The 27,984-nt window shown below is 43.5% G+C and overlaps 1 protein-coding gene and 1 pseudogene across 2 annotated transcripts in view; one reads left to right on the top strand and one right to left on the bottom strand.

The window, feature by feature from the left end:
• Nucleotides 1-27,984, bottom strand: part of STYXL1 (serine/threonine/tyrosine interacting like 1) — a 62,889-nt gene that overhangs the window by 16,166 nt on the left and 18,739 nt on the right. For both annotated transcript variants that reach the window (XM_061208538.1, XM_061208537.1), the window contains 4 exons: nucleotides 17,787-17,848; nucleotides 14,068-14,209; nucleotides 10,444-10,589; nucleotides 4,168-4,313 (listed from right to left, as the gene is read on the bottom strand). In XM_061208538.1, coding sequence (XP_061064521.1) covers nucleotides 4,168-4,313; nucleotides 10,444-10,589; nucleotides 14,068-14,209; nucleotides 17,787-17,848 — 496 coding nt within the window. The remainder of the gene's footprint in view (nucleotides 1-4,167; nucleotides 4,314-10,443; nucleotides 10,590-14,067; nucleotides 14,210-17,786; nucleotides 17,849-27,984) is intronic.
• LOC133103410 (RE1-silencing transcription factor-like) lies at nucleotides 18,771-23,352 on the top strand (annotated as a pseudogene).

The following is a 27,984-nucleotide window of genomic DNA, read 5'->3' on the forward strand; positions in this document are numbered from 1 at the left end:
AGATGCATTTAAAGCTATAAATTTCCCTCTAAGCACAGCTTAGCTACATTCCACAAGTTCTGGTATATTCTATTTTCATTATCATATAGTTGAAACTATTTCATAATTTCCATTGTGAGTTCTTTTTTGATCCATGAGCTGTTTTAAAATTTATTTCTAAGCTTCTAGGAATTTCCTAGTTATATTTTCAAATTATTGCTTTCTACATTAATTCCACAGTGGTTGAAGTCCAACTCTATATGATTTGAATCTCCTGAAATTGGATGAATCTTGTTTTAGGGACTATCATATTGTCAGTTTTTATAAATCTATTTCTTTTTAAGTAAGCATTGGTAGCTTGAGTCTTTTGAGGAAATTGTTAATTTTTCAAATGTATTGACATAAAGTTGCTCATAATCTTCCAAATTATTCTATTTTTAATTAAAAATTTTATTGAGATCAGTGTAGATGATCATTTATAGTTTTTATCAAATTTGGAAAATTTTGGCCATTATTTCTTCAAACGTGTTTTCTGTCTCCCCATTCTCCTTTCCTTTTGAGATTCTAATTACACATATGTTAGGCCACCTGAAGCTGTCTCAGTCTCACTGAAGTTCTATTCTAGTTTCTTTTTTTAAGTCTTTTTCTTCTCTATGTTTCATTTTGTATACTTCTATTGCTATGTCTCCAAATTCAGCAATCTTTTCTTCCACAGTGTCTAATCTTTTAATTCCATCCAGTATATTTTTCATCTCAGACTGTACTTTTCATCCCTAATATAGGGCTAAGTTTTTCCTCACTACTGAAGCAGCAGTCTTCTGAGTACTCTGTATGATGCACTGGATATTGTAAGTTTTGTTTAATCTGACTGGAAACACAAACTACTCCTGGTCCCACATAATCTCTGGGGATTGTACCACCTGTTCATTTCTATTGGTTTTTCTCCCTGCCTTGAGTAGTTTTCTCACATGCATGTGCTTATAAGTACTTAGCTGAAGACACAGGAGGACTCTCTGCAGATGTCCAGAGTCTTTCTTTGTACTCAGCTCTCTATTCTTCATGCAGGTCTCCTGCAAATTCTAGCCAACTCAACAGCTCTGAGTCCTCAACTCTGTACCCTCAACTCAGAAAGAAAAATAGGATCTGTGTTGGCCCCCTCCCTGTACTGTGACCTGCAAACAATCTCCAAGGAATAAGCTGGTTCGATTGTGGAGCCCACCTTTTTTTTTCCTCTCAGGAATCATTGTCCTGTGCTGTCTGTTGGCCATTGTCTGAAAAACCCTTGTTTTAGATGCTTTGTCTGAGTATTTTTAGTTGTTTAAGGTGGGGTTGTAAATCTGGTGCCAGTTACTCCATCATGGCCAGAAATGGAAATTCTTCTCACTTACATCCTTTTTCTTAAATTTATTTTTGGCTGCACTGGGGCTTCATTGCTGCACGTGGGCTTTCTCTAGTTGCAGTGAGCGGGGGCTACTCTTCATTGCAGTGTGTGGGCTTCTCATTGCAGTGGTTTCTCTTGTTGCGGAGCACAGGCTCTAGGCGCATGGGCTTCAGTAGTTGTGGCACGCGGACTCAGTAGTTGTGGCTCACAGGCTGTAGAGCGCAGGCTCAGTAGTTGTGGTGCACGGGCTTAGTTGCTCCGTGGCATGTGGGATCTTCCTGGACCAGGGATCGAACCCGTGTCCCCTGCATGGGCAGGAAGATTCTTAACCACTGCGCCACCAGGGAAGTCCTCTCACTTACATTATTGAAGGATATAGTCTCTGGGTACAAAATTGTGGGTTAGCAGTTATTTTCTTTCAGTGCTTTCAGATTCTATTATTTATTGCTGGATAACAAAATGTCCTAACACTCAGTGGCTTAAAACAATAAAAATTTATTATCTATCAATTTCTATGGATCAGGAATCTGGGAGCAGCTTATCTGGGTACCATTGGCTTAAAATCTCTCATAAAGTTATAGACAAGCTGTTGTCATCTGGTCTCATCTGAAGGCTCAATTGGAAGCTAATTCACATGACTGTTGGCAGGATTCAGTTTCTCACAGGCTTTTTGACTGAGGGCCTCAGTTCATCACTAGCTGTTGGCTGAAGACCGTCAGGTCCTTGCCACGTGGACCTCTCCATAGGACAGCTCACTGCATGGTAGCTGACTTCCTTCAGAATGAGTGAGCAAGAGAGAGTGAGCAATACTGATGCCACAGTCTTTCTGTGACCCAATATCAGAAGTGACAGCCCATCACTTTTGCTTTACTCTATCCATTAGCACACATCAGTAAATCTAGCCCACATTCAATGCTGTGCATGGTAGGAGGTGGGGAATCACCAGAAAGGCTACCGACTACAAAGACACATTCCATATTTCCTTCTAGTTGCAGTGATTTCTGTTGATGAGTCAGCTGTCAGTCTAATTATTGCTCCTTTGAAAGTAATGTCTTACTTCTCTGCTTCTTTTTTTTTTTTTTTAATATTTATTTATTTATTGGCTGCGTTGGGTCTTCGTTGCTGAGCGCGGGCTTTCTCTAGTTGCGGTGAGCAGGGGCTACTCTTCGTTGCGGTGCGTGGGCTTCTCATTGCAGTGGCTTCTCTTGTTGCGGAGCGTGGGCTCTAGGTGCACAGGCTTCTGTAGTTGTGGAACAGGGGCTCAGTAGTTGTGGCGCATGGGCTTAGTTGCTCCGTGGCACGTGGGATCTTCCCGGATCAGGGCTCGAACCTGTGTCGCCTGCATTGGCAGGCAGATTCTTAACCACTGCGCCAGCAGGGAAGTCCCTCTGCTTCTTTTATTTTTATTTTTTTAAATTAATTAATTTTTTTTTTGGCTGCATTGGGTCTTCGTTGCTGCATGCAGGCTTTTCTCTGGTTGCGGCGAGCGGGGGCTACTCTTCGTTGCGGTGTGTGGGCTTCTCATTGTGGGGGCTTCTCTTGTTGTAGAGCATGGGCTCTAGGTGCGTGGGCTTCAGTAGTTGTGACACACGGGCTCAGTAGCTGTCACTCGTGGGCTCTAGAGCGCAGGCTCAGTAGTTGTGACACACGGGCTTAGTTGCTCCGCGGCATGTGGGATCTTCCCGGACCAGGGCTCAAACCTGTGTCCCCTGCATTGGCAGGTGGATTCTTAACCACTTCGCCACCAGGGAAGCCCTCTGCTTCTTTTAATATGCTCTCTCTTTCTTTGGTTTTCAGCAGTCTCACTAAGTGCCTAGACGTGACTTTCTTTAGATTTATTGATTTTTATATAGTATTTTTTATTACCAGATGCCTTACTGAATTCTTGTGTTATTTATATAAATTCTCTCTGAGCTGAATTTTATTAGCTTTGATCAGGAGCTAAAAGAGGTAGGTTGTACAGTGCGGGGCCTTGGTGATCATGACTGGACACAGCTGGGAAGACACAGGCTGACAAGCAAGGCTGTGCAGAACTTTCCTGCTCTTTGAACAATGATGAGTGAGTGTGTGTGTGTGTCTGTGTACGTATGTTCCTAGCACCAAGGAAAATCTGAGGCATAAAGGTTGCTGTATCAAATGTTTCTGTCCTCTCAAAATTCATATGTTGAAACCTAATCCCCAAAGTGATGGTATTTGGAGGTGGGGCTTTGGGGAGGTAATTAGGTCATGAGGATAGAAATTGAAACCCTTATGAGTGGGATTAGTGCCTTTATAAAAGGGACCCTAGAGAGCTTTGCCCCTTCTGCCACGTGAGGATGCCATCTATGAACCAGAAAGCAGGCCTTCATCCGACGCTGAATCTGCCAGTGCCTTAATCTTGGACTTCCCAGCCTCCACACCATGAGAAAAATTCTGTTGTTCATAAGCCACCGGTCTACAGTATTCTGTTACAGCAGCCCAGATGGACCAAGAGAGGGGTCACTTCTCAGAGGGCCTGAGACAGGAAAAGCAGGGTAAACCTGGATATTTTACATCAGAATGTTAAGTACCAAGAAAGTATTACTTTTGGTAAGATTTAAGTATGGGGTATGGGGCAAGTATGGGGTCTCAGTCAGGGGCAGAGGATGCCATGGCCATGCCAGGCAATGAAGTGCAGGCCAGGAATAGATGAAAATAAATGCAGACCCTACTCTAGTGTATGCTGACTTCTAAAAGCCCTTTCAATTCTGTCAATGCATGCCACTAGGAATCTTATATAAATAAATGATACTAATATAAAAAAAAAAAAAAATGGCGTTTCTACTTACAACGGCCCTGTCTCCATGGAGACGTTGACATGTGCTTTGATTTTCAAATCCTTCTGAATTTTAGGGTCGCAGGCTTGCCTGAAATTTCCCAGGTAGATCCTGCCTGGCATTATCTCAACAGGGTACGGTTGGAAGGCATCCAGTTCCTGAGGTGGAGAAGGAGAAAGGCTGCTATGATAATAATCCCCAGAGAAGAAGTTGTTTTTGTTTCGTCTCTTGAAATGTGGCTCAGCAAACAAGCTTAGAAAGACAAACTGGGACAGTGAATGAGACTAACCCAATGTTCATTGTGGCACTATTTATAATAGCCAAGACATGGAAGCAACCTAAATGTCCATCGACTGAGGAACGGATAAAGAAGATGTGGTACATATAACACATGGAATATTACTCAGCCATAAAAAAGAATGAAATAATGCCCTTTGCAGCAACATGGATGGACATAGAGATTATCATACTAAGTGAAGTAAGTCAGACAGAGAAAGACAAATATCATATGATATCACTTATATGTGGAATCTAAAAAGGTGATACAAATGAACTTATTTACAAAACGGAAACAGACTCACAGACATAGAAAACAAACTTCTGGTTACCAAAGGGGAAAGGTAGAGGGGGGAAGGATAAATTAGGAGGTTGGGATTAACATATACACACTACTATATATAAAATAGGTAATCAACAAGGACCTACTGAATAGCACAGAGAACTCTGCTCAGTATTCTGTAATAACCTATATGGGAAAAGAATCTGAAAAAGAATGGATATATGTATATGAATAACTGAACCACTTTGCTGTACACCTGAGACTAACACAGCATTGTAATTCAGCTATATCCCAATATAAAACAAAAATTAAATTAAAAAAATTTAAAACAGGGACTTCCCTGGTGGTCCAGTGGTAAAGAATCCACCTTCCAATGCAGGGGACATGGGTTCGATCCCTGGTCAGGGAACTAAGATCCCACGTGCCGTGGGGCAACTAAGCCCAAGCACCACAACTACTGAGCTCACGCACGTCAACAAGAGAGCCTGTGCGCCACAAACTACAGAGCTTATGCACTCTGGAACCCGCGCACCACAACTACAGAGCCCACACGCCCTGGAGCCTGCACGCCACAACTAGAGAGAAGCCCGCGTGCCGCAACGAACAGCGCGTGCCGCAACGAACATCCCACGCCCCAACGAAAGACCCCTCATGCCTCAACAAAGATCCCACGTGCCGCAACTAAGACCCGACACAGCCAAAAATAAATAAGTAAATTAATTAATAATTAATAAAGCTTTTTTAAAAAATTAAAAACAAAATTACCCTTTGATCCAGCAATCCCACTTTTGGTATATATCTGAAGGAAATGAAATCACCATCTTGAAGATATATCTGCACACGCCACCCCCTCCCCCGCCCGCCCAGGATCATTTGAGCATTATTCACAAAAGACATAGAAATGACCTAAGTGTCCATCAATGGATGAATGTATAAAGAAAATATGGCATATATATACAATGGAATGTTGTTCAGCCGTAAAGAAGAATGAAATCCTGTCATTTGTGACAACATGAATGGACCTTGAGGCCATTGTGCTAAGAGAATAAGTCAGAAAAAAACAAATATTGCATGATCTCACTCATATGTAGAATCTAAAAAAGTGAAAGTTGGGACTTCCCTGGCAGTCCAGTGGTTAAGACTCCACACTCTCAATTCAGGGGGCACAGGTTCTATCCCTGGTCAGTGAACTAAGATCCCACATGCCACACGGCGTGGCCAAAAATAATAATAATAATAAAATAAAATAAAAATAAAAAAGCGAAACTCACGGAAACAAAGAGTAGAGTGGTGGTTGCCAGGGGCTGTGGGGGTGAGGGAAATGGGGAGATGTTGGTCACGGTTATAAACTTCCAGATATAAGGCAAATAAGTTCTGGGGATCTAACGTACAGCATGGTGACAACAGTTAACAACACAGGGCTTCCCTGGTGGCGCAGTGGTTAAGAATCCGCCTGCCAATGCAAGGGACACAGGTTCGAGCCCTGGTCTGGGAAGATCCCACATGCTGCGGAGCAACTAAGCCCGTGCGCCACAACTGCTGAGCCTGCGCTCTAGAGCCCGCAAACCACAACTACGGAAGCCCGCGCGCCTAGCCCATGCTCTGCAACATGAGAAGCCACTGCGATGAGAAGCCCGCGCACCGCAATGAAGAGTAGGCCCCGCTCGCCGCAACTAGAGAAAGCCCACGCACAGCAATGAAGACCCAACGCAGCCAGAAATAAATTAATTAATTAATTAAATTATTTTTTAAAAAAAACCAGTATTATGTACTTGAAAGTTGCTAAGAAAGTACATCTTAAATGTTCTCATCTCACACACACAAAAAAAATGGTAATTATGTGAGGTGACGGATGTGTTAATCTTATGGTAATCATTCTGCATATGTGTATCAAGTCATCTTGTTGTAAACCTTAAATTTACACAATGTTATATGTCAATTATATATCAAAGCCAGGGGGAAAATTACAAAATTTGATCGTTTCCAAGGAAAGATTATTAGAGCACCAATCAGGTGTTTAGAAACAATTATCATCAAATAATAAGACTAATCTTATAAACAAGTTGGAAAACAGCCAGAAAAGCATGCCAGTCTAAGACTGTTCTCAAAGCATGCCTCCAGGAAACTGAGAACTAATGAAAATTCCCCTAACGGTTTCTTGGGTGACCTATTACAGTTTAGATGTCTGTAATAAAACAGTGGCTACATATTTGTTGTTGGCATGGATTGAAAACTTACCTGTTACATTTAGTAAAATAAAACCTAGGCATAACCCCAAAAGAAAAAAAAAAAGAAATTCACTAACATTGTATGAACTGATGTTTCTAATATGATCTGTTTAGAGACCCCTTTTTTCCCATCAGTTTTCCATGGGAAATGTTAACCTATATAATTTCAAAGGTCAAACCAGCTCTAAAATGCCTCTGGCTCCAAGTCTGACTCAGAAATAACATCTTAAGTACCTCAAGCTATTTTGCTGTCCACTTGAGCCTTTCAGAGCCTTCTGGCTTCAGCACATCTCCCCTCACCGTGAACCTACCACAAGCCCACATTCCTCCCAAACTGTTAGCCTCAAAAGCCTTTATCAATGAGCAGACACCACGCTGAGCCAACCCTCAAGTTTGTGAGACACACGGCCCTTCTACATGCAGGCAGGCCCACTACTTGCGGATGTGACCCAAAGCACTCCCCAGGGTTCAGGGTGACCCCGCCCAGGACGCTCAGCTTGCGGGGGGCCAAATGAAATCCTCCTGGTTTCATTCGGAAAATCTCACGCAATACCCACCACAAATCTGTCAACTCTTCCTGATGCTTTCGACCCAGCTTCCTTTCCTGTGGTTGTAACGGCTGTGGGGGAGAGGGTGTGGGACGGATAAAACATGCTCTGCTGTTAATTCTAGAGGACACGATTTTGACAACCACATTGACAAATGTAAAAGAAACTGGTATCACAAATTAACATGCCCAAACCGAGCCCACTGCCTTCCCCCGACACTGCCACCACCTCCTCCTGTGTCCCCTTCTCAATGAGCCACACCACTGGCCACCTGTCACCCGCACCTGAACTGTGGCATTATTCTAGACTCCTCCCTCTCCCATGCCCCCCACCCCATGTCTAATCAAAGCCGTTTCCTAAGTATTTCTTCAATCTATCCTCTCCTCTTCATCCCTGCCTCCAGGCAGGTCTCCCCAGACCCACTCTGCCCGCATTGATCTGGGCTCTGCTCTGCAATCAGAGTTGATCTTTCTAAAGGGCAATCTAACCAGGTGCCCCTCCCCGGACTTAAAACCACTCGGTGGCTCACCAGCATCTCTCTCTAGTGTGGTCTTCACACGTGCCCTAGTCACAGAACCCCTTTGCTCAAAGTGAAATCTTATTTAAGGGGTGCCACATATAAAACGGGAAATTAGAAATCACTGTGTCTAAAGGAGAGGGGCAGTCTCAGAGCCCAAATTCTGTGCCTCCATCTCCCCTCGGAGGAGTTCCTTGGGGAGCAGTAGGGACACTCCTGCTTTACACTGTGTCAGAACACGTAACAGGAAGGGAGTGGGGCTTTCACTCTTGCCCCTGAATTAGTAACAAAGGTCCCAAAGTAGGGAGTGGCAAATACTTGGAACGTACATTCTAAAGAGGGCCAAAAACAAGCAGAGTAGAACTCACCCATCCAGGCCCTGCTAGATACCACCAGCCACCACCCTACCCCTCTTCCCAATCTACTTAAGAAGACTGGGGGCAAGGACAAGTCTCAGGTGTATACACATCAAAACTGACCAAACTGTACATTTTAAATAGGTGCAGTTCATCCTATGCCAATTCCACCTTCCTAAAGCTTTAAAAGAAAAATAAAGAAGGTGAGGTATCAGCAATGTGACGTCTGCAGACCAGAAAGACTCCCTCCCATCACTGCAAAGCCAGTAAGGGTGCTCCTCTAGGAGCGAGGAGGAGTGCCTGGCAGGACGGGGAGGCTGGCTGTACACCTGTTGAGCTGAACATCATAGCTCAGTGGAAGAAGGAGAAGAAGGCCTTTGGAGAACTTGACATATATACCCTGCATTTGGGAACAGGTATGACCCCAGACACAGGTCCCTACCTCTTCACACAGGCTGACTGGAGCAGCCAAGCCAGCAAGGCAAGAAGGGGCCTCCTTCCCCACTGTCACACTCCCCTGTGGCTCATTCTGGGATTCAGGTGAAAGAATGTGGATGTGGTGGGAGGTCATGAGCTACCAAGGGAAGGGAAGGGCCTTGGGGGTACTCCTGTCAGGAATTCTCAGCTGGCTACCTCTGAAGGATGCTCAGTAACAGTTGGGGCCCCCTGAACACAGCCCCAAGAAAACCAGCAACAAAGGCCAGCAGCAGCACACAGAACCTGGCTGGGGCAGAATGAGAAGGTGGCACTTCCCCACCACTGACAAATAGCCAGTCACGCAAGACAGGGCCCACACTGGACCCCCAGCACCAAAGGGACCAGACCCAGAAGAGGGGACGTAAGGAGATGTCCATAAAGCTATCCCACACCCCTCCCCACTCCCAGCCCTCAGCCCCCAGCAAATGGAAGGCTGCCCAGCTCTGGAAGATGAGAAGAGAGGAGATCTGAGTTGAGATTGGAATGTTAAAGTAGCCTAGATTGTACTGGACTGTTTTTATGCCCTTTTCAAAAAATTACTTCAAAAACACACAAAAGTAGAGAGAATAGTATAACAAACCTTGGATCTATCACTCTTCTGCAAGCATTATCAACTAATGGCCCATTTTGTTTCATCTATACCCCTGACTTCCCAACCCTCCCCAGATTATTTTGAAGGAAATTCCAGACATCATATCATTTTAATTATAAATATTTCATTATGTATCTCTAAAAGATAGGGACTCATATTTTTAAAAACATAGCCATAATAATGTCATCACAACCTAAAGAAATATATAACAATAATTCCTTACTATCATGAAATTCCAGTTCATAGGCACATTTCCCCCGTTGTTTTATAATATGACTAGACTGAAATTTTCCATAACCGAAAGCGGCCAGAAAGTATGGAATCTGCCCATGATGCTGCAAAGGGCAAGAATGAGAGCACAGTTGAAGGCAATTGCTGGAAAGAACGAAACCTCTGCAGGTTCACATTCCATTACCTTCAGACCCTTCAAGAAACCAGATACTATAAAATGCCCCCAGGGACCAGTCCCTGCCTGCCTATCATTGCCACCCAGTGCTTGCCTTACCCTCACCCCATTCCCTTCTGGTTTGGCTCCAGGAAGTAAGTGCTCCTCTGGGCTCCAGACATCTGGTACATCCCTTGGCCACACCTTATTACAACCCGTCTCCCCCTTTTTACTGTATCCTCTGGACCCAGCCAGGGTTTGTGTGGCCAGACGGCTAAGGATGGTGAGGCAGCCTCGAATCATGATGGCCCTGCCTGCCTGTGTGACTTTGACTACGACTCACCATCCAGAACACCCTGCCCCGGATCCCTGCCCTCTGAACCAACCTCATCTATTAAACACCACCCTGGATTTTGCCTGAACCTGGCGATTATAAATTCATCATACTGGACTGGACCTCCTGGCTGCCCCAGGTTCATTCCCAAGCCATCTTTGACATCTCTTCCATCTTTTCGATGTCATCTGTCTCCTTCTTCTCTTTCTCCAACCCTGCTCCCTGCCCCTCGGTCCCCAGGGGAAGGCCATGCTCCCATCCAAGCCTGCCTGTGCTCAGCACCCTGCCTTACCTGCGGCATCCAGATGGTCTTCTGTGTCCGGAAGAAGTGGTACATGGCCGAGAAGCTCTCGTAGCCTCCTCTCAGGATATGGATGGGGTGGCGGGTGAGGTGAGTCAGGGTTCTGCCACACTCAACGGCAGCTCCAAGCACAATTCCTAAGAGTAGAGACCAAAGAGATGAATGTCCCCTGTGTGCTCACCATTTGCCTAAAGGCCCAGTGGATAGGCACTCCATTCTGAAAAGCAATTGTCTAGAAAGCTGAAGCAAATATAAATAGAGATGAATGTTACAATTAAAATTTAAAAAGCAATTCACCACCAAGTAAGCTGATCTTTTTCTGTAAACTCCGAGATTTCATTTTTTTTTTCATATTGTCGCAAGGAAGGATGATTCAACATGAGAGGAATGTGTATGTATATATAGAACATCATATATTATATACCATACAATTCATCTATTTAAAGTATATAAATGAATGTTTTTTAATATATTCACAGTTGTGTAACCATCACTGCAGTCAATTTCAGAACATTTTAATCACCCCCAAAAGAAATCATGTACCAGTTATAGGGTTTCATTCCTCATTTCCCTCCAAACATCCAGCTCTAGGCAACCATTAATCTAATTTCTACGGATTGACCTATTCTGGACATTTCATAGAAATTGAATTATACAATACGTGGCGTTTTGTGTCTGGTTTCTTTCACTGAGCATAATGTTTTCAAAGTTCATCTATGTTGCAGCAAGTGTCAGCACTCCATCCTTTTTCATAGCTGAATAATATTCCACTGCGTGGCTCTCCACCTTTTGTTTACCCATTCTTCTATTGATGAATATTTGGATGTTTCCATTTTGTGGCTATTATGAATAAGGCTGCTATGAACATCCATGTGCAAGGTTTTGTGTGCACGTTTAATTTCTCTTGGTATATACTGTGGACAAAGAATGTTGCTTGCCATATGAGTAAACAAAGGATGCTGCGGCCATCAAGCCATCAGCCACTGCAGCTGCCCCCGACTGTGCAATTTGCCATGAGTGGGCAAATTATACGCGTGTGGTTTTTGGTTTTTGTTGTTCTGTGGTTGTGATTTCTTACCGAGTGAGGATGGGGGCTCCATAGCACTAAAGTGAGGTCAGGTATAGCCTGTAGGGGGCGTTGTCTTTACTGACCAACATTTCCTAGGATTTCAGGGTCCAGCCGACAATCCTAGGATTGCAGACTGGAGCCCAACAGGATGAGCTTAGGGAAGAGGGGACAATTTCCCGGCTAAGGACCTCCTGAGAAGACTGGTTTTATTAAAGGTGGAAGCCTAGCGCCACCCAGTGACCGCTGGTGTGAATGCCCAACCCATGGAACTCCACCCGTACATATTAGTCACTGAGCCACAAGCAGCAGCAAGGGGTGGTCAGCCCAAAGCAGGGGCTGAATGGAGAATGCAGTGGAGCCTCAGTGAAGCAGATTAGAACTGACCACGTTCCAGTGTGTGGCTAGAGTGACTGCACTGTTCTCCAGCATCACTACCCTGGCCTTAGGAGACCAGACAGAGCCAAACTGCCCAGGTTTGAATCCTGGCCCCACCACTTACTAGGTGTGGTGGTTTAAAAACTCTCTCCACAAACCTAGAAAAATGGTACACATGAACCGGTTTGCAGGGCAGAAGTTGAGACACAGATGTAGAGAACAAACATAGGGACACCAAGGGGGGAAAGCCGTTGGGGGTGGGGATGGTGGTGTGATGAATCGGGCAATTGGGATTGACATGTATACACTGATGTGTATAAAATTGATGACTAATAAGAACCTGCTGTATAAAAAAATAAATAAAATAAAATTCAAAAATTTTTTTTAAAAAAAACTAATACTAAACTTTCTTTGGGTTATTTGTATGGAAATATGTTAATATAAATGTTTCAGACATTACATGAAATTCCTAAAAATATTATATGTTCTGGTATAATGTTATAAGTCATAATTCTAGTAATTATTTTAAAATGTATGTCTCAGAAATAACTAAATTTCCCTGTTAATTGCATTATTATGAACTTTCATCAAATCTTTAACCGTGGTCATTTTTAAGTCTTTTGTCATTTACAGACAGTTCTGGGTATACTCTGATGCTTTTGCAAAATTGTTCCTATAAAAGGGTTTCATCTTCAAGGAACTCATGGAAAAGACTCTGACAAGTACAGGTTTCTGGTAACTGACTATACTGCTGAACTGAATGAATAAGCATTTTCAGAACTCTAATGGAAAACTGATGAATTCATAAAAGTGCTAACAAAAGATCAAGATGAAAAAAAATTAATTACATGGGACTGAGTGAACTGATGAGGATGATTATAATTTTTGTGACTTTCCGTTTGAATAAAAAAAAAAAAAAACTCTCTCCACAAATTCTTTCAAATGCCTCCCTTTAAAAGGTTGAGTTTAGGGACTTCCCTGGTGGTGCTCCCAATGCAAGGGGCCCAGGTTCGATCCCTGGTCAGGGAACTAGATCCCACATGCACGCTACAACTAAGAGTTCGCATGCCACAACTAAGGAGCCCGCCTGCCACAACTAAGATGGTGCAACCAAATAAATAAATAATTAAATATTTTTTTTAAAAAAAGTTGAGTTTTAATTCCCCTCTCCTTGAGGGTAGGCTGTACTCAGTGACTTGCTTCTAATGAATAGAATGTGGCAAGAGTGGCTGTTTAAGTCCCAAGACTAGGTCATAAAGGGTACATGGCTGTCCCTTTCTCTCCCTCTTTCTTGGATCACTCGTTCTGGGGTACACCGGCTGCCCTGTCGTGAGGCCATCTAAGCAGCCCCATGCAGAGGTCCATGCAGTGAGGAACTGAGGACTCCTAGCTATTCCCATGTGGGTGACTCATCTCAGAGGCACATTATCCTGGCCTGGCCAAACCTTCACATGACAGCAGTTCTGGCTGACGTCATGACTACAACCTTAGGACAGGCTAGAACCTCCCAGCTAAGCTACTCCTGAATTCCACAGAAACGAATAGATAATTAATGTTTATGGTATTAAACTACTGAGTTTTGGGGTAATTTGTTACACAGCAATAGATATCCATGGTCCCACACCTGGGGAATGAGTTACTTCACCTTCCTGGACCCCAATTTCCTCATCGATAAAGTGGGGATGTTACCTATTAGGGCATAATTCTCCATGGTCTTTCATGTTTCTACATATCCTCTGAACAAAGGCACTGGCTTTTCAAGGATATGTGTATGACAAACAGCATTGGATGATAGAGACAGTTTCTGCCTCCAGAGCCAAGGGCGGGCAGGCTTTCTGCCCATTTGTTAAAAAAGATTCAGGCCCCCTAAGCTCAGAGTTCTCCATAATACCACCACTGCATTCTGGCTACTTTTATTGCTCTGAGAAATAAAGCCCTTTGTCTCTGACCCAGGAGCCTCATGTCTTTTGCCAGCATCCATGAAACCATGGCAGGCTCACTTGTCATCTTGCAAGGAAGGAAAAATCCCAGACCCTTCCCAGTTCCTGACATTGCCATCCTCATCGGGTTGCTCTGCAGATTGCATGAGGTGACCCAGGCAGAGCTCCTGGCGTGTGACAGAAGTGCTCAATAACTTAACTCATATTCTTGCTGCTATTGTAAAAACCCACCTTGATCGCCTTCATCAGTGTTGTCATCATCATTGTCACCTTTTGGGATTCCCTTCAGGGAGCTGGTGTTGTTATCATACACCACACAGTATTCCACACACTCCAGATCCACAGACTCCGGAATAAGATATTCACCTGCCCTCTAAAGAAACCACAAAAGAAGGCTATTGGCGGGTGGGTTCAGCTGAACCCATATTCCCTGTACACCAGCACTGGGAGGAGCCGGAGGCAGGACGGTGTCCATCTCCCTGACTGCACACAGGCAGGAAGCACTGAGAGTGGACCAGAGAGTCTGCTAAATTCCAAGGATCTGCCACACCCATATTCCCTCCTGGGGGAAGCTGACCACAGCTGACTGGGCCAGAGATAACTGCCTGGCCAAAGAACAGTGGTCTATTGACCAGCCCACAGCCCATTAGGTGCCCTGGCATGAGTGCTCTGAGAGCAGTCGTGGCCACCTTAACTAATGACATTCTCTGTCTGGGGGAGAGTGTTGGTGTTGGGGACCGAATCCAAAATCTGCCATGAAGAGGGCAGTAAGCAGAAGGCTTGAACGGACAGAAGTCATAAGCAAGCAGGTATAATGAGGCAGACTGTAAGCGCAAATGGAAGCTCTGAGAGAGCAGGAACTTTTGTCCCTTTATCGCCACTGGTATATCCTGAGCTTCCAGCACAGTGCCTGGCACACAGTAGGCCATAAATATGGTTAAAGGAAGGAATGGGCAAACAGCAGCAATGAGGTCGTGAGGAGGAGCTGGGGACTCGCTGAGTCAGCATTATGCTGGACCACAAGGGCAGGAACAACAGGTGCCTTCTGCCAAGGAGGTGATGACCTCTCCCAGTACCACAACTGCCCGGGACTCCAAAGGCTGTCCCAGAGCTCGGGAAGGCCCAGCTGGTAGCAGCAGAGAGGTGAGTCTTCACTTGTTCCCAATACTTCCTGAAACCCCCACTACTCAGGGGAACCTGAGCCTGGCTCTGTCCCTTGTGACCTGAGCTGACTGTCGTAGAGGCCCTGACAGAGGACATTCAGGTGGGATAGGACGAGTGTGCATCTACTGTACTTCAAGGCAGAGCGGTAAGGCCCCTGGAAGTACAGACCCGGGACATTCTCCAGGATTCTAAGGAGAGAACTCATATTCGTCTAAGAGAATTGGGAGACAGATGGCGCTCAGAGGATGAGCAGGATTTAGACAGGTGATAATGAGGGGGTAGAAGGCTCTGGGTATGGAGGAGAGCATGAGCAAAAGGGGAAAGGTGAGCACAGCCCCTAGAGGCTTGAGCAGGTGGGAGCACAGGACAGTTGTGGCCGAACATCCATTTTTACTTAATAAACATTCGTTGAGGACTCACTTTGCACTTACACTGTGCTAGGTTCTGAAATACGGAGATACAAAAAAAAAGAAAAAAAAACAAAAAGGGAAATGCCTGAGTTGGCCTGGAGGACTCAGAAGGGCCTCATGGGACAGGAGGCATTTGAGATGAGGCTGTGAGGGCAAGTGGAAGTTTGCCAGAGGGACAAGGGCTGAGGGAGTATTCCAGGCTGAAGGGGCAGATACCCGTCATTCAGTTTTTAGTTAACAAATAGGTCCCAAGCACCTACCAGATGCCAGGGACCAGAGTGAGCACCCGGGATACAATGATGAACAAAGCATACACGTCCCTGGGTCACAGAGAGCAGTGTGTCCAAGGGACCACACATATTGTCATTTCCTAGATTGTAAGAGACCACTGGTTGTAAGATGCACCACCAATTTCACAACATCTGCAATCAGGAGTGTACACAGAAGGAGAGGTGTGTTGGCACATAATGCTACTTCAGGCAGGGCGGGGAGCAAGTGGTCCTGGGAAGACCTTAACTGGTGATCTAAAGCCCAGACCTCCCTCTTGGGCCCTGTTGCTCTCTGTGTCCCCTGCACACTGGGTTCACCTTCTCAGACCACTTTGTCGTGAAGCCTGAGTCACGACCACCAGCGATGCTCAGACTCCCATCCTCCAAACTCCACCACCAGAGGAGAAGGAGCAGCCTTCCCTAATGCCAATTCTGATTTGCTGTTTTCTTCCCAGGCCAATCACCGTGGCCAGGGTCTGGATCCTATTCTAGGCAGCACCACTAGACCCCCATGATTTAAGCAGAGAGAGGAGTTCCCCTCAAAAAAGTGGAGGTGCCAGGCAGAAAAACAACAGATGTTGGCCACATTCACTTTTGGGGGAAAAGACTTGTCACTTTAAGGTGCAAATCAATTGTAGGATATATTCCAACCTCAGAAGTGTTAAAATACAAGGACAAATGAGCATCTTAGAACCCAGGAAACACGGCAGGACAAGGTTGTGGAGGTGTCAGGGGAGAGTGGAAGCATGCCGGATGAGGCTGGAGAGGGAGGTGGAACCAGATCTGGTGTGTGAACACCGACTTGGGGGCTGTGTGTCCTGCTGATGCTGGGGTTCCCTTCCGGCCTTCAGGCCTGTAACCTCCTGGCCAGAAAGTAGGGGAGGGGAGGTGTGAGGTGTCAGCCTGGCTGAGGGGCTGAGGCAGAGGGAATGCCTCTTTTCCAGAGCTGGGGGTACTGCCAGAATCAAAGGAACACACAGATTTGAGAGGTGAGTTGGAAGCGGAAAGCCATACAGGATGAGGGGGCTCTGAATCAGCTGCAAAACACCAAGGAAGGCCTGAAATGGAGATGAAGAGCTAGAGTATGGAGCCGGAAAACTGAAAATCCAGAGAGGAAAAAGCAGATAATGACACACTAGGGTGGAGAAAGGGAGGTGTTAGGAGCAAGCTTATCCCAGAAAAATACTTGAGGCAGGGCACAGGCTCCCTGGCAAGTTGTGTGGGAAAGGGCCAGAGGTGGAGTGCATAGCAGCACGGTGGCAGTGGGAACAGGGAGAAGGGGGAAATATTGCAAGACAGAATTTTGGAAGTAAAATTGACAGGATGGCTAACTGCATGTGAATAGCTGAAGCTGTAAGCTTGGATGAAGTCTCTGAAGAAAGTGTACTGACTGACAGATATACAATAACAGAGTAGTGGTTTCTTCAGGCGGCAGCAGGAGAAAATGAAGCTGAACCAAAGAGGCAGAGAAGAAACCAGGGAAGCAAGGGAGAACCTGGAAGTCAAGGGCAGAGAATGTGGTCAGGATGGGAGGAGTCAAGGTGGAGCCCAAGTGAAGGCTGCCAGTCTCAGCAGTGACCAGAGAGAGAAGACTCCCCACGGGGCTGGAGGGAAGGGCTTCACTGCAGGAGCGAGGCCGGTGACTGCCTGCAGGGCCCAGTCATTATAAAAGCTGGACCGGGAATGGGAAGACAGGATGGAAATGGAAGGGAGGGGAGGGAAGGGGCTTCCGTCTCTGGGTTATACTAACTATTTCTATGGCTTGTTGCCTGTTGCCCGAGTAGGAGAGATGCTCCATGAGGCAGGGAGAATGAATTAAGGGCATCTTGTATTCTGTTGTATCCCCAGGGTCTGGAACATTGCCTGGCAAGTCAAGGAATTAAAGCAACATTTGCTTAATGAAGCTGTTGACCATGGGGGGCAGTGGGGAGACCTTAAGGAGTGTGAAACAGTGTAGGAGACCCTCATGGTGGACGCACAAGGGCAGTCCTATCTCTGCCACCCACAGTGTCCAGTAGTAGGTGCTGCCTCCTGGACCTCGGACACAATCTCCCATTCTCCCCACCCTCCTGTAAGGTAGCCCCAGATTCTGACTCTGCCCATATACCTTCTTCACGAGACGGGCTGTAATCACATGGCTTTCATCATACTCCCATTTGGAACGCACATCTGAAAAGGAAAAGTATTTAACTAATAACTGCACTTGCAAAGGAACACATGACCAAACTAGAGCACTTACATCAGCATTAACGTATATTTGTTTGGCAGTTAGGCAACAGTTGTCGTGAATTTAAAATTCAAAGCGTGTAGTTGTCCTATTCTAGGCTGCCCACATAACTCCCCTACCCCCTCATATCCACACCCATATCCCCCGTAAGGAACAGTGAGACTCCGTATCTATGATTTAGGGGGAGCTCTCTCTGAGGTCGAAAAAAGCAGGGAGGGGAGAAATCAAAGTCAGGGTAGCCTCATACTAAATGCCCCATGGAATTTTAGACCCAAATTCAGACTCTAGAACCTAGGAGTTGAGGTTCTAATGCCCCTGTGAGGACAGATGTTGTGGTATTGATGTCCTCTAAGTTGGGAGGAACATGGAACATAAATCCTAAAAAGAACCATTATGCATAAATCTTAAAAAGGACTGTTATCCAAAATACACCAAGGATTCTTAAAATACAACAAGAAAACAATCAACTCAATTTTAAAATGGGCAAAAGATATGAACAGACACACCATACCAAAGATAAATGGCAAATAAGCATATGGAAAGATGCTCCACGTCATATGTCATCAAGGAAATGCAAACTGAAACACGAGATACCATTACATGCCTATCAGAATGGCAAAAATTCAAACACAAAACACCAAATGCTGGTGAGGATGCAGAGCAACAGGAACTGCCATTTGTTGCCGGTGGGGATGTAAAATGGTACAGCCATCTTGGAAGACAGTTTGGCAGTTTTTAATAAAACCAAACATTCTCTTAACAGCAACTGTGCTCCTTGGTATTCACTCAAATGAGTGGAAAATGTATGACCACAGATGCTTATAGTAGCTTTTTCATAACTGCCAAAACTTGAGAGCAGCCAATATGTCCTTAAGTAGGTGAGTGGATAAATAAACTGTGGTACATCCAAACAATGGAATATTAATGAAACTGAAAAGAAAAGAGCTATCAAGTCATGAAAAGATATGGAGGAAAGTTAAATGCATACATGTGACAGAAGCCAATCTGAAAAGGCTTCATTTCACACTGTCCGATTCCAACTATATGACATTCTAGAAAAGGCAAAACTGTAAAGATCAGTGGCTGCCAGGGGTTAGTGACAGAGAGGGATGGATAGGCAGAACATACAGGATTTTTAGGTCAGGAAAACTATTCTGTGTGATATTATCATGATGGACATATGTCATTATATGTTTGTCAAAACCCACAGAATGTATCAATACATCAACCTTAATGTAAACTGTGGGCTTTAGGGGATAATGATGTGTCAGTGTAGGTTCATCAACTGTAACAACTATACCACTCTGGTTTGGGATGCTGATAGTTGAGGAGGCTGTACCTGTGGGGTGGGGGGGGGAGTCAGGGGTTATATAGGAACTCTCTGTACTTTCTGTTCAATTTTGCTGTGAACCTAAAACTTCTCTAAAAAAACATCTATTTTTTTAAAAAGACATAAGCAAGCACTAACCACAAAAGAAAACATTGATAAACCTAATCCTATTAAAATTAAAAACTTCTCTTTTCATTAAAATACAACATTGAGGGGACTTCCCTGGTGGCACAGTGGTTAAGAATCCGCCTGCCAATGCAGGGGACACAGGTTCAATCCCTGGTCCGGGAAGATCAACTAAGCCCGTCCGCCACAACTACTGAGCCTGCACTCTAGAGCCCGTGAGCCACAGCTACTGAGCCCACGTGCCACAACTACTGAAGCCCATGCACCTAGAGCCCATACTCCACAACAAGAGAAGCCACTGCAATGAGAAGCCTGCGCACCGCAACGAAGAGCAGACCCCGCTCGCCGCAACTAGAGAAAGCCTGCACACAGCAACGAAGACCCAATGCAGCCAAAAAATAAATAAATAAAAAATTTAAAAATACAACATTAACAAAGCAAAAGGGCAAGCCAGAGACTGAGAGAAAATATCCCTAATACAAATAACTAAGAAAATCTCGTATCCAGAATTTATAAAGAACTTACAAAAATTCAGACATCTGAAGATACCTTTATCTGAAGATACCTGTATTATGAGACACATTTAGAAACAGCTCAAGACCACATCCTTAGGCTGACTCCAGCCCAGTAAAGTGCCTGCCTGAGGAAACTCAAGGCTTCCAAAGAACTTACTGTTTATTCCAGCCAACACCTGAAGATAGGACCCCTGTCTCCCAGGCCCTGTGGAGGGTAAGAACCTAACTCGGATAAGCACCAGTTAGCAAACCCCCTTGGGTTTCACATGGTCCAACTCCCATCCCCTTTTTGTAGTTTTTCGCTTCCCTGACTGAGTTCCACTCATCTCCCTCCCTACTCCCTCACTCTCCCTTTAAAAGGCCCAGTTGCCTCTGTGCAAATTGAGGTGGAGTTCCATTCACACTGGACTCTTCCCTATGGCAATAGTATACTACCGATTAAACTCTGTGTTCACCACTCTGACTAGTGTCTGGCTTTGTTTATCTTTAACATGATTTAACAACAAAAATGAACAAACTACAGTATAGCTACATACAACAACATAAGCGAATCTTAATCATAATTTTGAGCAAAGGAAGTCAGAGACATGGTCTATATGGCTTAAAAACAAGTGAAACTGAGTACAGTATATTATAAGCTTGTTTCACTCATAAATATAGATGCGAAAATCTGAAATGAATAGGAAGCTAAACCTAACAGTGTTCACAAAAAATAATATAACATGATCTAGTAGGAACTCTGTCATACTAGAAAATCATACTAGAAAATCTTTAAGATATTAAAGAAGGGACTTCCCTGGTGGTGCAGTGGTTAAGAATCCGCCTGCCAAAAAGTTAAAAAAAAAAAATCCGCCTGCCAATGCAGGGGACACGGGTTCAAGCCCTGGTCCGGGAAGATCCCACATGCCGTGGAGTAACTAAGCCTGTGCGCCACAACTACCGAGCCTGAGCTCTAGAGCCCACGAGCCACAACTACTGAGCCTGTGTGCCACAACTACTGAAGCCCGCGTGCAGCTAGAGCCCATGCTCCGCAACAAGAGAAGCCACTGCAATGAGAAGCTCACGCACCACAATGAAGAGTAGCCCCCGCTCACCGCAACTAGAGAAAGCCTGCGTGCAGCAACAAAGACCCAAAGCAGCCAAACATAAATAAATAAATAATTTTTTTAAAGATATTAAAGGAGAAAAACTATGTTCATTTTAACAGATTAAGAAAATTTTCAATTCATGTCATGAAAAAAATTCTTAGTACATTAGGTATACATGGTAACCTCCTTAACGTGATAGGTAAATTACTCAGTATCTACAGTAAACATCATACTGATTGATAAAGTGAGAAACAAGACCAAATGCTCACTATTACTGTAACAGAGAAGAACAAACCTGACTCCATATTGGATCTATTCCTTTATCTCTAACCTTTGTGCTCTGTTGCCTGTGCTTAGTCATGCTGGCTCTACACCTTTGTAAAGGAATGTTGCCTATAGCATGAAATATATATAATAGCCCTTTCTCAAGGTTCTGACTCCCAGGCTTGACCTTTAAAAGGTATAACATTTGTCTTGTTGGAGGTTTACAGGAACATTGTGACCAGACCTATGTGGACAGCTGCAAGAAGAAAGGATTATTATTAATAATAATAATTATTATTATTATCCCCTCTGGAGCCTGGCCAGCACCAAGAAGTTTGCAATAACCAGCCACATGCCCTCCCCTTTTAGTATAAAAGGGGCCTGAATTCTAACTCAAGTAGGATGGTTCTTTGGGACACTAGTCCACTATCTTCTCAGTCTGCTGGCTTTCCAAATAAAGTCACTATTCCTTGCCCCAACAACTCATCTCTTGATTTATTGGCCTGTGGTGCAGTGAGCAGTACAAGCTTGGACTTGGTATCATCACTGTTCCTTTTTTTTTTTTTTTAAACATCTTTATTGGAGTATAATTGCTTTACAATGGTGTGTTAGTTTCTGCTTTATAACACACTGTTCCTTTTTAACACTGTACTAGAGGGCAAAGGGTATAGCAATGTGGTGAGATAAGAAAAAAATAAGTATAAGAATTGAAACAGAAGAAATAAAACTTTTGTTATAAGCAGATAAATGATTGTTTTACATAAAATCCAAGAGAATCACAAACAATTAGAATTAGTAGGAGAGTACATCAAGGTTGCTAGATACAATATATTTTAAAAATCAATAATGGTCTGAAAGTGGAGAAAAAAGAGAATGTCTTAAAAGAGAAAAAGGCTTGTAGTAATGTCTCAATGATCCAAGTGTCTACCAAAACTTGCAAATCAGCAACAGAGACTAAAGACATGGATGTGCATACTGGCAATGATTCAGAAATCCTGTAAAACCAAGAAAAGTTACAAGAAAATAGAAGCTGAAGCCCATTCCATAAATGATCCTGTGAATGATGAAAAAACCTATGACAAAAAAGAAAAAGAAAAGGTTTCTACCAAAATAGTCAGGAAGTGCCAAAGGGTGACAGCAAAGTAGAGGAGAATAAAAAGAAAAATACCTGCATGAGAAAAAAAAGTAAAATGATAACTCTGGAAAGTAAATCAAGTTTAAAAAGCAGCAAGAGTGCTCAGAACGGGCCTGCTCGGGTGAAAACAACTCCTTCTACAGATCTTCTTCTTTACATGGGGCCAGTTCCCAAAAATGTCTCCTTTCCAAAAAGATAATAAAAAGGAAAAGTCCAACATGCAGAGTGAATCTAAAGTAAAATGCAGCATCTCTAGGAAAGTGCAGGTGCACAGGATCTCTTACCACGATCACCACTGCAGCCAAAGGAAAACTTAAAAGACGAGGAGTCAAAAGACCAAAAATTACTCTTCAAAGGGAAGAAAACAGGCACCCCTTCAGAAAATAGCAGCAGAAGGGGCAGATAAGAGTCTTGCTGGTCTTGCTGCCAGTATAAAGGAATCTACTGGTACTTCATCCTCTGAATAAAACCTGAATTTCACCCAGAGGGTGAAATTTCAGATAGTTAACATCAGGCTGACACTATGCGTTATAAAATGGAAAATGATCAGAACACAACAAAGAACCTCCCTGGTAAAAACTCGGCAGGTGGAGAACCAATTTCACCACTGCTTCTTCTCCCACCAATAGAAAAATGTGGAGCAGTGTCTAGAACTACACTGGCATCATCTCCTGTTACCATGTCAATAGATGAGTCTCAGGATACTGATGAAGATGCATGCATCCACAGTCGTGATGGAAGTGACCTAAGTGACAACATGTCAGAGGGTAGTGATGATTCTGGACTGCATAGGACTCAGCCAGTTCCACAAGAAACTAGTAGATGAAATGCAAAGGAGGTCTTGGCAGTCTAAAGGACTGAAGGAGATTTTGTTTTTATCTTCTATGCTCCTTTTTTTAGAAAAGAAAAAGATCACAGCAAACATTTCAATCATCCTTTGGTTAGTGTACACGTCCTTGAAAAAGCAGCTAAAGGGAGAAGTAATTAAACTTTGGACAAGGCTTTAGTTCCTAGTTTGTAAATCTATTACATTTTATATTCATTCACAGTAATAGACAATCTTTTATTTTGAAAACTGCTTTGATAGTTTCCGATGCTGATTTTTAAGTGGTACTCTTTTCCTTAGGACTTTATGTATACCTATTGATTGTTGTATAAATTTTAGCAAATCCAAGGGAGTTAGTATGCTAAACCAGCAGACATCTAATCTGTTAGCTCATGCGTTTAACTGAAATGAGAAGGCCAAGATGGCATTTTATTGCCTTGTGCAGCTACAACTTGTTTTTCCCCATGTCTATCTTTTCCTGTTTCACTTTAACTTATTCTCAGTTCCTTGTTTAGCTCTATAAAAATTGGCATACTTAATAGCAAATTATTTGAAGAATTTGCCTGGTTTATATAATTTTAGCACTTAAAAAAATTTTTAGAGATGATAAGACATTTAAATTGAAGTAAATGTAAACCAAAATGTGAGAAATGGAGACCTGATTGAAACAAAAATGTGTTTATTTGGGCTTTGTTAGGACTGCAGCCCAAGAGACACCGATTCAAGAAGCACTTGAATTGTGTTCCACCAGATTACAAAATGGGGGGGGGCTTATAAAGGGCAAAAAAACTTCACAAGGTTACATACATTGTTTGTCAAGAATTAGGATTGGAGTTGGCAAGAAGTAAGGGTGCTTGTTAAGCAAGGATTGGTTGGGGATTGAGATGATTACATAGTTTCAGTGCAGGAAGAGGGGGCTCAGACTTTGAGACTACAAGGTTGAAGCTAGCAGCTGCTAGCAGATACTGTTTTGAAAATGGCTGGTGGTATCTGTGAGTTTTATACGGTTCAGAAAATTCAAGTTCTCTGTGATGTAGGAACATGTCTAAAACCACATCCACAGTGGCCACCCAGATCCATTTTGGATGCCTGAACCATAGATACTCCATTTTCACTTTCAAATGATCTTAAATATGTCATCAAAAAGTTTTTCCAACAGTTGACATTGTATCAGTCTAGGCACTTACTTCCTGAGTTTTGATCAATATTTCTTATTTGGGTACGTTAATCACCATAAAAACAGTGATTTTGATCCATTTTTGCTGTTGTTGCTGTTGCTGCTGCTATAATGGCTTAAGATGTTGCACATTGTCATAGTTTTAACCTATGTAGTTTTTTCTAGAAATAACATGTGTTGAACAGTAACACTTTATACCTATATACACGTTTACTCTGGTCTCTTTGGAGGAATGCTTTTAGCCTTATTTGCAAAAGGTCATTTTTCTTTGCTGCAATTATCTTTTGCAGAATATTAGTGTGTGCAAGTTTGAGCAATGAAACACAAAATGTGCAAGTTCAATCCATTGAATTGATTTTCACATCTTTTCTCTATGCCAGAGTCTGTATTTTGTATGCTACTTATTTTGAATGGATGTAGTAAATTCACAGCTCTCAGCTTTTATTTTGCAATAACTCAACCCCTAGGCTCTATAGTGAAAGGATTTTCATCTCAAATACCAGCCATCAGTAATTTCTTTTGTTTGTTTGTTTCTTTTTGGCCTGTTTTGGTAAAGCTACTTCCTAAATGACAGTGTTAAGTCATATATTTGAGAAAAACGGTTGGTGCCTATATGGCTACTCAACTGAATAAAGAACTCTAAGTGATATTTGGAAAGTGAAAACCTGGAATGAGGAGACATGATTATTCCTTCAAACTATACAGAATCTCACTTGTATAACAGCTACCTATGACTTCAGAATTTCACAACAAACTCAGGATAAGAGAGACAGTACGACCGCTGGCAGACCAGCTGCAACGTCCTATGAACACAATAAAAAAGACTAGTGAAACTCAAGTACATTCTAGATTAAAAATCCACACTTTCCCAGGGATCTCCACAAACTAGTACGTGTCCTGGTTGTCCCACTGAGACAGGCTGGAACCTGGGACCCTTTGCTGCAGTACTTGCACCTGGACAAAAGTCTCCTCCAGCAATAAATAAAAAGAAACTATAAGGGACTAAAAATAACTACATGCATGCCCAGTTGGGGAAAATTATGAACAACAAGATACAAAAAGACCAAAAACCCAACTGCCACTTCTGAGGAGTTGGGAGCAAAAGCAGGGTGCTACACATGTATCCTGCACACAGCACTAACAAGGGGGCGGGCAGACCACCTTATTATTATAATTCAAATATATACTCTCTTACTGACAGAGTTGACACAAAGCAGAATTATAAGCCAAATATAGAAGATTGGTTCAAGATGGCGGAGTAGAAGGACGTGCGCTCACTCCCTCTTGCGAGAGCACCGGAATCACAACTAACTGCTGAACAATCATCGACAGGAAGACACTGGACTCACCAGAAAAGATACCCCACATCCAAAGAAAAAGGAGAAGCCACAATGAGATGGTAGGAGGGGTGCAATCACAATAAAATCAAATCCCATAACTGCCGGGTGGGTGACTCACAAACTGGAGAACACTTATACCACAGAAGTCCACCCACTGGAGTGAAGGTTCTGAGCCCCACATCAGGCTTCCCAACCTGGGGGTCCAGCAACAGGAGGAGGAATTCCTACAGAATCAGACTTTGAAGGCTAGCGGGATTTGACTGCAGGACTTCAACAGGACTGGGGGAAAGAAGAGACTCCACTCTTGGAGGGCACATACAAAGTAGTGTGTGCATCAGGACCCAGGGGAAGGAGCAGTGACCCCATAGGAGACTAAACCAGACCTACCTGCTAGTGTTGGAGGGTCTCCTGCAGAGGCGGGGGGTGGCTGTGGCTCACCGTGAGGACAAGGACACTGGCAGCAGAAGCTCTGGGAAGTACTCCTTGGCGTGAGCCCTCCCAGAGGCTGCCATTAGCCCCACCAAAGAGCCCAGGTAGGCTCCAGTGTTGGGTCACCTCAGGCCAAACAACCAACAGGGAGGGAACCCAGCCCCACCCATCAGCAGACAAGCGGATTAAAGTTTTACTGAGCTCTGCCCACCAGAGCAACACCCAGCTCTACCCACCACCAGTCCCTCCCATCAGGAACCTTACACAAGCCTCTTAGATAGCCTCATCCACCAGAGGGCAGACAGCAGAAGCAAGAAGAACTACAATCCTGCAGCCTGTGGAACAAAAACCACATTCACAGAAAGATAGACAAGATGAAAAGGCAGAGGGCTATGTACCAGATGAAGGAACAAGATAAAACCACAGAAAAACAACTAAATGAAGTGGAGATAGGCAGCCTTCCAGAAAAAGAATTCAGAATAATGATAGTGAAGATGATCCAGGACCTCGGAAAAAGAATGGAGGCAAAGATCAAGAAGATGCAAGAAATGTTTAACAAAGACCTAGAAGAATTAAAGAATAAACAGAGATGAACAATACAATAAATGAAATGAAAAATACACTAGAAGGAATCAATAGCAGAATAACTGAGGCAGAAGAACGGATAAGTGACCTGGAAGACAGAATGGTGGAATTCACTGCTGCGGAATAGAAAAAAGAAAAGAGAATGAAAAGAAATGAAGATAGCCTAAGAGACCTCTGGGACAACATTAAACGCAACAACATTCGCATTATAGGGGTCCCAGAAGGAGAAGAGAGGAAGAAAGGACCCGAGAAAATATTTGAAGAGATTATAGTCGAAAACGTCCCTAGCATGGGAAAGGAAATAGCCACCCAAGTCCTGGAAGCACAGAGAGTCCCAGCCAGGATAAACCCAAGGAGAAACATGCCAAGACACATAGTAATCAAATTGACAAAAATTAAAGACAAAGAAAAATTACTGAAAGCAACAAGGGAAAAATGACAAATAATATACAAGGGAACTCCCACAAGGTTAACAGCTGATTTCTCAGCAGAAACTCTACAAGCCAGAAGGGAGTGGCATGATATATTTAAAGTGATGAAAGGGAAGAACCTACAGCCAAGATTACTCTACCCAGCAAGGCTATCATTCAGATTCGACGGAGAAATCAAAAGCTTTACAGACAAGCAAAAGCTAAGAGAATTCAGCACCACCAAACTAGCTCTACAACAAATGCTAAAGGAATTTCTCTAAGTGGGAAACACAAAAGAAGAAAAGGACCTACAAAAACAAACCCATAACAATTAAGAAAATGGTCATAGGAACATACATATCGATAATTACTTTAAACGTGAATGGATTAAATGCTCCAATCAAAAGACACAGGCTTGATGAATGGATACAAAAACAAGACCCATATATATGCTGTCTACAAGAGACCTGCTTCAGACCTAGGGACACATACAGACTGAAAGTGAGGGGAGGGAAAAAGATATTCCATGCAAATGGAAATCAAAAGAAAGCTGGAGTAGCAATACTCATATCAGATAAAATAGACTTTAAAATAAAGAATGTTACAAGAGACAAGAAAGGACACTACATAATGATCAAGGGATCAATCCAAGAAGAAGATATAACAATTATAAATATATATGCACCCAACATAGGAGCACCTCAATACATAAAGCAACTGCTAACAGCTATAAAAGAAGAAATTGACAGAAACACAATAATAGTGGGGGACTTTAACACCTCACTTACACCAAGGGACAGATCATCCAGACAGAAAATTAATAAGGAAATACAAGCTTTAAATGACACAATAG

Source organism: Eubalaena glacialis, chromosome 13 (genome assembly GCF_028564815.1).
Source record: "Eubalaena glacialis isolate mEubGla1 chromosome 13, mEubGla1.1.hap2.+ XY, whole genome shotgun sequence".
NCBI classification, from domain to species: Eukaryota; Metazoa; Chordata; class Mammalia; order Artiodactyla; family Balaenidae; genus Eubalaena; species Eubalaena glacialis.